The sequence below is a fragment of the Dipodomys ordii genome, unplaced genomic scaffold, assembly GCF_000151885.1.
Source record: "Dipodomys ordii isolate 6190 unplaced genomic scaffold, Dord_2.0 Scaffold49, whole genome shotgun sequence".
NCBI classification, from domain to species: Eukaryota; Metazoa; Chordata; class Mammalia; order Rodentia; family Heteromyidae; genus Dipodomys; species Dipodomys ordii.
In genome coordinates this window covers 1,386,639-1,398,350 of record NW_012267265.1, presented here as the reverse complement: position 1 = coordinate 1,398,350, position 11,712 = coordinate 1,386,639, and the positions used below count along the sequence as shown (strand labels likewise).

General features: G+C 34.6%; 1 protein-coding gene across 2 annotated transcripts; it reads right to left on the bottom strand.

Annotated features, from left to right (window-relative positions):
• Positions 1-367: 367 nt before the first annotated feature.
• Positions 368-11,409, bottom strand: Ambn (ameloblastin (enamel matrix protein)). Of its 2 annotated transcripts, none has more exons than XM_013020149.1 (11): positions 11,395-11,409; positions 10,402-10,470; positions 8,445-8,510; positions 6,956-7,003; positions 6,338-6,448; positions 4,492-4,728; positions 4,035-4,073; positions 3,670-3,729; positions 3,528-3,572; positions 3,124-3,168; positions 368-1,115 (listed from the first exon to the last, which is right to left on the bottom strand). In XM_013020149.1, the coding sequence occupies exons 1-11, from the start codon at positions 11,407-11,409 to the stop codon at positions 576-578; spliced, it is 1,275 nt and encodes a 424-aa protein (XP_012875603.1). In that variant the 3' UTR covers positions 368-575. The 2 variants fall into 2 exon arrangements, with proteins under 2 accessions (XP_012875603.1, XP_012875604.1); XM_013020150.1 differs by having other exon boundaries at positions 4,492-4,683.
• Between the last annotated feature and the right edge of the window lie 303 nt (positions 11,410-11,712).

Sequence of the window (11,712 nt, the reverse complement as noted above, 5' to 3'; positions counted from 1 at the left end):
ATAAACAATAAGCATACGATTCCTGATATTTTCAGTGAGAAAAATTCTTTATTTAAAATAGGCTAATTGCCTTTTCTTTTACTAGATTAAATAAAATATTTCTACAAATGAGAACTTTAAATCCAATATATTAAACCCAGTGATACCAGCCAGGGGTCCTCCACCAATCCTCATTTAATAACGCTTAAATGCAATATCTTAAAATTCCTTCGCTTGAAGGAAAAAGTGGTGCCATCTCTCCTTGATATAATAGTATTATGCTAGTAAGAGAAATTCTATTATGTCTAAGATAGCTAGGAAGCAAGATTAGCAAATTCTGAGTCTTAGGATTGCTCTAATGTTGTTAATAGGTTGTCTACATCACAGAGACAGTTGACACATTTTATTTGAATAAGAGAATGGAAGCAAGAAGGGGACCTACACTATTTCTAGCCACTTGTATTTATTAATACATGCTTAGTGCTTTTTAATGCCTTTGCTGCAGGAGGGTAATAAGTGTTTTAGCAAAAAGATACACTATGGGGACAAAGCTAGGAAGCTTGTGCATACAGAATGTAGCTGGTATATCAAGGCTGTCAGGGCTCTTGGAAACGCCAGGCATCATGTACCATCTGGGGATGGTGCATTTTGTTTCCCGGAATCAATGTTTGCTGAGTGTCTGGGGACATTGTGGTATCCATGGTAGCCTCGCCCTCACCCAAGGGTGTGGTAACATCACTACCATAGACATCATAAACTTCAGACAATTCAGGGGTCATCAGTGGATCAGTGTTTGCTGGGGTGACCCCAGGGGATCCCGGCCTTTGGCCAGCAGGGCCCCTGGCCAGACTGGGAATGTTGTCGTCAGGGAAACCCAGGAGCCCTGCATGGGCACCAGATGCTATATGGGAAAGGCGAGCAGGGCCTTCTGGGTTGCCCTCGTGCAGAGGGGACCCCTGAGGCTCTTCTTCTCCCTTCTCAGGACCCTTGGTTCCTTTGGTTACAGACACTGGGGAGTCAAATTCCAGAGTAAAGTCTCCTCCTTTGGCTGTGTTGGGGCCTAGTCCTCTAAGGGTGTGCCTCAGGCCTTCAAATCCTGGGAACATAGCTCCATAGGCCATTGGGCCTCTTGCTCCCTGGAAAATAAACATTTATCAAAGATACTGTTATTACATACTGTTAATAATGCCACGTAATTATACCCGGTCAAATTTCCTGAGAAGCAATATTTTTTTTTAAAAAATCTGATAGAAGAAACAGAGTGTTCAGTAGATAGTTTTGTGAAAGCATACTTTTTAGTTTTGAAATTGAATGGAGTGGATTACCTGTGGAAAGAAAGGCCATTTCTATGAAGGATAGAAGCTTTCCACCATGCTAACTTTAAGAAAGCAACAAGAAGTTGAAGTGGGTACTACCATTATAAAGAAATACCGAAATCCTTAGCAGTATCGAGGAACGTTTTGAAGGCTCTTACGCATGCCTCCAAATGGATGAAGCCTCAATAGAAGAGTTTTTCTTTCTCCCCTTCCTCTTTCCCTCCCTCTCCCTTCCTCACATTCCTTCTTTAACAAATTACAATTTCTCTGGAGGAACTAAAATATTTTATTTCTGTGGTCATTCAGAGTTTCAGAACTTACCTTGGTTCTTTTTCTACCTGTGCTACTAGAAATATGGGAACCAAAATCTGCAACCAATTGCAAGGGAGCAGGGCTATATAACTTGTATACACATATTCTGATTTTCTTGCAGTTTTGGCTCATTAAAACCTGCCTCGATCTTTAAAAATGTTTATTTTATGCTTCTCATAAATGAAGCACAAAATAAATAACTTAATATTAAAGATGGTAATTAGCACTTGCATTTTTAATTTTCAGCTATTTATGTTAGTATTATATAAATATGATACACTTTCCTTCTCTCTTTTCTTGTCTCTTTACTAACTTTCAGGTGTCCTATTGTCTCATCCAGAGATTGTACTGTGAATCTCTAATCTGGGCTATCTTTCCTGTCTTCCTTTTTCCTTCTAATAAAGTGTTCCTTTCCTGGAATTTAACATTATCTTTATTGTATATATTTTTCCATCATTAGATTATTGAGATCACTGAGAACATTTATCTTGTCTATAGTATCTATCTATGTATCTGGCACACAGAAGGCACTAAAACTGTTTGGATGTGAGTATTCTCTTAGTGATTAGCATATGTGTATATTTATTTATTCAATAGGCTATATAGTTAATGTCTTGTTAATTCACTATAGTTTTTGTTTTGTGCTCTAACAGTTGTAACAGGTAGAAATTTCTGAGGGGAAAAGTCAAGTTATTAGAGTTTATCTCAAATCTGAAACTTGCAAACATACACAGGTATACTTGTAAACAAATAGTGTTATTGCTTAATACATTTTGAAGTTCATAGTAATCAAATTTCATACTTGATTAATTTTCTTTTCTCTTTGGACTTTTAGTTTTGAAGTCTGGATTACTTTGTGCCCCTGTTGAAACTTTTGGGTGGATAAATGGTTTGAAAAGGAATGGGAACTCTGAATGAACTATACATATCTTTTTGGGTTTGAAATGTTCACAGTTCAATTATAGCTCTTGAGTGAAAGTATCTCTTCTTCTTATATATAAGGAACTGAGCAAAACACTATGCTCAAGAATGGTCATTACATAGAAAACAGTGATTTATAGTTGGGCGTCAGTAGCTCACACCTGTAATCTTAACTATTCAGAAGGCTGAGAGCTGAGGATTTGGGTTCAAAGCCAGCATGGGGAGAGAAAATCTGCCAGACTCTTATCTCCGTTTAACCACCAAAAAACTGGAAAGGGAGCTGTGGCTCGTGTGATAGAGCACTAGCCTTTAGCAAAAAAGCTCAGGGATAATAAACAAGCCCTGAGTTCAAGTCCAGCCTGGGCACCAGAAAATTAAAAGAAATTAAAAAATTAAAAAAATAAAGAAGAGGAAGAAAAACAAAAAGAATGACTTGTGTAGGGAAGGCAATGAATCAAGCTTTTGATTTTGGAGTGAAAAAATGTGAGTCCTATGCTCCTTTGACTATTTTAATGGCCAGTGTTTCTTATAGACAGTTACCTGTAAATGTTTTCCCTGGCCACTATTTTAAGAAGAGTTAGAAAATACTACTCACAGGCATTTCTTCTGAACTCATGAAGCCAAGTCTGGCAGGAGTATTCTGTTCAAAAAGAAATAGTGCATCACATTTTGAACCAGCTGCCTTCTAATATCTTCTTATCTACTCATGACAAAGTTAAAAGTCTCTTAGTATTATTCCCTAAAGCCTCAACATTAATGCTGTGTTCAGAGGCAGAGGAGATTTGGATAATTATTGAATAAATGTAGCCTATTTAATGTTATTATGTGTGTGTGTGTGTATCTTTGGCTAGAATGATTGGAATAAGAATGCCACCACCTTACTATTTCAATAACTATAGGAATTTATTTGGAACAGCTTATGTAGTATCTAGATTTTATAATGCTAGCCATTAAAAGAATACTTAATTAAAAAATACTTTTTCTAGAATAGGGACTTACCAGTTGATTTGTTCCATATGACATATAAAACATTCCTGGATAAAGCTAAACAAAATAAAATAGTTATAAAAATGCATTTTCCAGAGTAAAAAACCTTATAATTAAGTTTAAGAGAAGTGATATTTTTAAAAAGAAAACTTACTGTAGATGGTTTATTGTCTGGTATTGGTGCCCGAGATATCAAACGGGCTAAATGGAACACCTTTAAGTGGTAGAAAACATAAAAAAATAATTCTCACAGGAAAATTCTCATTACAGTATCCTTCCTTCCTTTCTCTCTTTCTTTCTTAAGATAGAAGACTTTATTTTTGCATTGTTCCATTACACAAATTTCTAAGAATTATCTGAAACACATTTGCAGAAAATTAGTATGAAAAATTAATATTTCAGAAGTAAATATTTCTTCATATTCATGAATAAATGAGATAATTAAAAATTACATTCAAATCCTTTTGACCTATAGCGATTATTTTTTTCAAGGAACTTATCACTGAGATTTGTACTTACTGTTGGAAGTTCTTGACCAGCAAAATCCATTAGTGGCATCTGTATCATAAATATTGAAGTTACCAGTCAAGAGAGACAAAACAAACGGAACATGCACTTATCTTGTTTGCAATTACAAGAAAACAATATAAAATATATTTCTGTTTTACGTTCTTTTAGTCTTTTGAGGTATGTATAGCCCCTATTTCCTATGGAACCTGTCATCTTTGGCAACTAAGAAACCAAAGTTTAAAGTCATTAAATCTTTCAAGAACTGATCCACTATCTCCAAGAGCAAAGGACAGAAATGAGTATTTATATTTGATTACAAAATACAGCCTCAAAATAAAAGACAAATAAGCAATATGTTTGTATTTTAGGGGCCCAAGTGCTGTGATTATTTAAATATCACATGCAAATTAGTGTTCTTCCATTAGTTTACTAGATCACCTGATTTGACCCTAGACAAACAAATCACCTCGGATGTTGGTGGCTTCTCCGATGGTGCCACCTGCTGCTGAACTGCTGGCATTTCTCCATCCTTCAAGGGCAGCTGTCCTGGGTGCATTGGAGGATGGGGACCTCCCTTCTGGACTGTGGCCTGGAAGGCCGTTGAAGCAGTGGGCTGGAGGAAGGGTTTCATTCCTGGCTGTTGAGGATGCAGGGGTGGCTGTGATGGGAGAGGTGGGGGATGCACAGGCAAAGAATATTCATACTGTAGAGAAATTTGAAAAGAGTGTCAGGAAAGGATAGTTGATTGAACTGTGGTGACTAGAATTTCTACAGCCAAAGGGCTTTGGATGCTTTTTATTTGGAAAGAAGATACGGAGAATTGTTTGGAAACAGAGTTTACACAGGTGGCAGAGTCAATGGTATTGGAGAAAGTTTCATGTGTGTTTGTCCCTTCACCTTCTTAAGAACATTATTTCTTGGAAAGATGGAAAGCTATATACCTTAACTTTCTGGTAGAATGAGTTATTTCCTTTATTGGGTTACCATGACTACCTGTATGTATGTTTGTTTTTCCCCTTCAGGGGATTATAAATATTTGTAATAAATATCTGTTCTCTGTTCAACTGAGGGAGATTACTGTATTTTTTATAGATCTTGTATTTTGACCTAATTAACAGACTTCTTAAAAATGTCTGGCACAGAGTGAGTACTTAATACTAATTTAGTTATTAATGAAAAGTTAAAAGGGGAGTTCAAATAAAATACCAATCAAATTCCTTCTGCATGGAGTCCAGTTCGGAGACAATTGCCACTACCATAATTTATTATCTATTCAATGAGACCTGGTGATGCTCTTGTTATGGAAGAGCATCTACAATTAAAAGTTTGTGTTTGGCTTTTTGCCTATTTTAGAAATTACTTCTGGAAAATGGCTCTGAATTGTTTGTAACTACAAACTCCCCAAATAAAAATGGGAATCCCAGTATGATTTGGTTCTGCTTTGCCCCTTCAACTATTGCACATATCTATACTTTCATGTGGAATTGGTTACTTCTGTCTTACAACTGAGTACCTTGGAATATGTTGTTCTTTTCTCTAATCAGATTTGAAATTTACTGAGCCTCACAACCCTTATAAACTGTTTTTACTTTCACTCCCAAATTACAGTTTTGTTAATGTATTTATTTGGCACCTAATATATAATGGTTAACATTGATACTGATTTCTAAAGGGTTCATGGTATTTGTGTGTGTGTGTGTGTGTGTGTGTGTATGTGTGCCAACCATAGGGCTTGAATTCAGGGCCTGGGCACTGTCTCTGAGTTCCCCTCCCCCCACTCAGAGCTCTACCACTTGAGCCACAGTTCCACTTTGTGTTTTTTGGTGATTAATTGGAGATAATAGTCTCACAGACTTCCCCGTTAGGCTGGCTTTGAATTGTGATTCTCAGATTTTAGCCTTCTGAGTAGCTAGGATTACAGGTGTGAGCCACTGGCATATAGCTGTGGTTTTGGTATTTTAACCAGATTCCTACCATCATTTGAAATTCGCCTTTGAATAACTTGGGCAAATTTGTTTAAAATGAAAATGGTTCAGAATACAATCTATTTTTATTTTTGAAGACTGTTTACTGTGATTGCTAATACCTTCAACAAATCTCTTATATTTTGGAGGCCATATTTTTCTATTTGAAATAAATATGAAAATGAAATTTTTAATTTTTCCTTAATAATATAGGATTTTATTTATTTGGCTTTAGGATAATTTTTGTTAAACACTAGTTCTTTACTGCGGGTAGATATACATTGAAGAAAGCAAGTGAAGAAAGATTTAGAGCTTGAAGTTTTAAACACATAGATGAAATTAACTTACCTGTTGAGTTTCGTGTTCTCCTGGTCTCATCCATGGGAAAGAGGCAGGTGGTGGGAGGAGACCATGCAACCACAAAGAATTGAGTGCTTTTCCAAAGCCAAATCTAGAATACTGCAGACATGGAGGACACAATGAACACGTTTATATTTCAACATATACTGTGAACTTAAAGATTAAAAAATGATGCTTTTTAGTGTAAAATAGGCTGGTTCTGACTGTAATACTCATATAAACCTGTTTGAAATTTATCTTTTTAAGACGTGTGCTTTGGGCCATTTATTAAAATTGATGGTGTGAGAAAGGATATTTTAAAAATTTGACTAAAGAAAATTCAGTATTGTTTTTCATTTTTGTTTTTATTTTTTGAGACAGAGTAATCCAAATGAAATCATTATGGACCTCAGACTCACAATCCTCCTGTATCAGCCTCCTGAATGAAGACCATTACTGTTATTATTTCCTTTGTTAGTATGCTTTATTTTGTTTTAAGCTACCTCAGTTATTTATTCTTTCAGTATTTAGTATCTTGTGTATTTATCAATTTTATGATTTATGGTGTTGCTGATATCACAGCCACCACCATTTACATTTGTAATAAGTATTTGAAAATATAATTACCTGAGAAAGTGCATTTAATCCTTGCAAACTTCCCAACTGTCTCATTGTCTGTCAAGAAAAATGGCTACATATTAGTATTTGTGACACATATTACCTGTCATTTTGACTCACTGATTTCTCATGAAATTAAACATTATCAACACAAAGTTGGGGTGGGTCAATTTGTATAAAACAAAATTATTTCTGAAGATACAACTTTTTAGACACAAATCATCTCTGAAAGATACAACTGTAAGTATGGATTTGCCATTGTTATTATTCTATTAAAGCAATGATCTTGCTTTTATCACTAATTCGAAAAGAAAAATTATTAGTTAAGTGCGAGTTGCATTGAAACATGGGAAATAGTTCATTAAGCTGGAATATATGTGAACCTATGAAAATATTGCTATTTTTTACCCTCTTCAATTACTTTGTCTTATAAACTCATCCTGAAGAGGAATTTGGAAGAGCATGCAAACAAATCAGCCCTCACCATTTTACCCCAAATAAAAAAAAGACTTCAAAATAATAAATACACAGTGGAAGAAATGATATCTGGATAGTTTGTGAAGTGGGCAACTACTGCTACAGAAAGCCAGTTTCACATTCTTTTCATGGAAAGGGAGTTAGAGTGCTTTGGATTTAGTTTAAGCAAAAGAAAACAAATCTCAGTAAAATTAGCCTACACATGAAATTAACATCTTGAACATATATACACTGCCTTAAGATTGCCATGATACAAGGAAACTTTACAAGACCTTGTGAAAATTGTGATATTTATGATCTTGTATTTCTCTCAAATTTTAATTGATACTGTGAAAAATTTCTATTTTTGCTTTCGCTTTTGAAAGAGAACTCATGAGAACTGCATTAAAATTAATACAGGGTATATAGTATATATATCATAATACAATGTTAATGCATTTTATAGACTTCTGATGAACAATTTTTTTTTTGGGTCCAGTCATGGGGCCTGAACTCTGGGCCTGGGCGCTCTCCCTTAGCTCTTCAGCTCAAGGCTAGCGCTCTACCACTTGAACCACAGCGCCACTTCTGGCTTTTTTTTCTTTTTGCTGATGTGGTGCTGAGGAATCGAACCCAGTGCCTCATGCATGCAAGGCAAGCACTCTACCACTGAGCCACCTTCCCCAGCCCCTGATGAACAAATTTTTACAGATACATTTTCTTTTTATTATTTTTAGATAAATTTATTTTATCATGTAAAACATGACAACAGAGCTTTTATGAAATATTTGTGACTATCTAGCAAAATGTTTTAATGTAGAAACTCGTTGATGTGTATATATGATGTATACTGAATATTAATATTAATATTACTTTGATTTTATATGTAAATGATGCTCTAAAAAGTAAAACAACTGAGAGTTTAAAGTTGGAGTAAAACTATAAGTTTAAATGCCAGTAAATGTTGTTAACTTCTTTAGATCTGACCATAAATTTCTTGTTAAGTGTAAAGGTAATATGCAAAAATTCTAGTAATACATACCTCAAGGCTCAAACTAGCCATGCCTGGTGGTGCCATACCCTGTGTCCCAGGCTGCTGAGGAAATGCCTAAATAGAAATAAAAATAATTTTGAGCGCCCTTCATAGGGAACTTTCTTTTATTGGGGGGGGGTCTGGTCATGGGGCCTAAACTCTGGGCCTGGGTGCTGTCCCTCAGCTCTTCAGCTCAAGGCTAGCACTCTACCACTTGAGTCACAGCGCCACTTCCAGCTTTTTTCTTTTTGCTTATGTGGTGCTGAGGAATCGAACCCAGGGACTCATGCATGCAAGGCAAGCGCTCTACCACTTTCTTAACTCTGGGAATAGAAAGTTACCCCAGTACATAGAGCTGGTGCAGAGGCCACCATTTTAATTTATAATGGAAATAACTTGATCTTTTGGATAGACTGAAAAATTTCAGTTATTTGGAAAAAGTATTATATTTAATAATTTCATTCCCCCATGAGCTATCTATCTTTAGAATGCATCTTAATATTACATTGTTTTAAAAGCAAAATTTAAGGGGAGGGGGGAGGCTGGGAAGGGATGGGAAGGGTAAACAAAGGAGGGGGCTGCAATGCTTGGTAAGAAATGTACGCAGTATCCTGCCCATGCAATTGTAACCCCTCTGTACAATATGTTCACAAATAAAATAAAATTAAAAAAAATAAAAGCAAAATTTAAGATAGTTTAAAGTGGAACATAATAAGCAATGAATTAACAAAATATAAAACTAATATTATTTGATATTCTTAAAAATGTTCACATAGAAATCTGAATCTCATGAGCTTTCTACAACCCACATGCTTTTGATTTATGCATGTGTTTTGGGAACATGGCCTTGAGAAAGTCATATGCAAAACTCAACTTGCCTTCCATTCAAAAGGCTTCAACAAGTCCTCCATCATGCTTATGTATCTGATTGTTGATATATTTTAAGAATATACCTAAGATATTTTCCTTAAGTAAAATGCATGTCAGCACTAACTACTATACTGTTATACTTAATGTAGCCACTAAAAAGCTGTTAAAAATGTAACTATATTTATGGTTAGCTTTTTAAAATTTTAAGGTATTTCCCTTTCTAAAGAATTCTTATTTCACTTACTAATAAGCACAAATAGCAGTGAATAAAAGGAGAATGAAAGTAAGAGGTAGAATAAAATTGGATTTTTATTTTCGTAGTGTTGAGGATCCAACACGGGGCCATGGGCATGACAAGCAAGAAAGCAAGTTCTCTACCACTGAGCGCCATCCCTAGGCCTATTTTTTTTTTCCTTGAGACAAAGTCTTTTCATGTAGATATGAAATGAGGTTAACAGAATTGTTTAATATTGGCTGGAATAGTTCATCTCAAAGGATTGAATTTGAAGGTGATACATACTGTTGATATATGAGATATATCCTTTGGATATGTGATAAAATCATCACATGTGAGACTCATTGTCCTGACATGTTTTGATCTGAGAAGTTTTAACCTTAAGTCACACAGTTTCTATAAAGTAAATTTATTCTTTGTTAGTTTTGACTGGAATTATCTAGCTTAGTTTTGAAACCATAGTAATCTGACTAATAATTTCCTTATTAAAACAAAACCCATTTTTTCAGAGAAATTTCCCTTTTCTATTCTGATTTCATAATCATAGCAAGGAAATGATAATAAAATTATGCCATGACATTGTGGAAACCATCTAAATCTTTTGACTTTAAAAACAGGTGAAATAAGATTTAGAAGCTGTCTTTTGGATATTTTAAATATTGTTTGGAATAGATAAATTATATATTTGACTTCCTACTTTTTGATAGTAAGGCAAGCATCTAGGCTACTATGACTTGTGATTCAATAGAACTATACTACTCACTTAAATGAGTCACAGCATAGGTGCTCTACCCCTTCAGGACTGCTTGGTACCCAACAATCAGAAGCCCTTCTAGGGTACCGTTTGGTAGCTAGACTTACCGGCACTGCAAAACTCATTTTCAAGAGGCACAGGAACAATATCAGGTCCTTCATTTTGAAAAGTGGAATCTAAAACACAATTGGGTTTTAAATCAGATGGATTTTTACTTCAGAATAGTGAAAAGACGTTTTTACAAAATAAGTATCTTTGTTCTAAAATGATCAGGCTTAAAAAAAATCACCAAATATTGCTGAACAACTGGTTTGTATTCAGAAGGTCCTTGGAATGAATTGACAATTAAGTAGAGAAGACCTAAGCACTTTTCAATGGACCTACAATCTAAATAAATAATTTGGGAAAATCTCTACGGATATTCTTTAAATGCTGTGCGTTATTTCCTAAGATGGATTATGAAGTTAAAAAAATATTCCTCCACTCGGTGAAATAATGAAGTACAATTCACAGAAGTTTGTATTTTAACTTATGGGAAAAATTTTGACATGCACTTGAAATGTAATATAACCAATAATCATTCACAACAAACCTTTATTTGTATATATATGTATAAGTATACATATATACATTTAATAGGTTATTTATATAGCTATTCCAAAATTATATTTTCTCAAATTAGAGTAAATAAAATATTTTAATTTCCCTCGATATTTGTGGAAAATATGCCCCCAAATTTAATTTCCATACTAAAATAAATTATGTTTTTAAATTTATTCTATATGTTCAAAATACTCTTAACTCTTACATAGAGATCTGACTAGGAAAGACATATGCTTATCTTTTAATAGTTTTCAAAAGTTAGACACTGTCAATAATCATGAACCCTTCAAAAAGATATATTTAAAAGTTTATTTTTATTTTTTGCTTAGCTTGATGGGTATTAGTCATGACTTTTCTGGAACATTCTAATGGATTACAATAAGCTATTATGTAGCATCTGGTTACAAATAAAGATAAATATTCTTTATAAAGACTGCCTGAAGACAGGAAAAAAGATTTTACAGGAAATATATGGAAATCATAAAATCACATTTTACCTTAGATGCTGACATTCACTGTGTTCTCTGGGCCTGGTGATGCCAATAAAGATAGTTCTAAGAAAAGCAGATTAAATTTTTTTCTGGACTGTACCTGGGACTCACTCTTTACCTCTCATTCGGAGAAGATCAGAAACCTTTATTTAAAGTGCCAATCCACCAATCAAAGTGAAGCAAAATGGAGGAAAAAAAAATCTCTGCTCCTGCAATTAGTCCACACCCTTTTATTTCATGCAAGGACATTGGCCCTGAAGGGTCTCATTATTTTTAATTGTAAGTCAGCCCCTGTATTTATTCAGAGAACTCGATTGCAGGGAA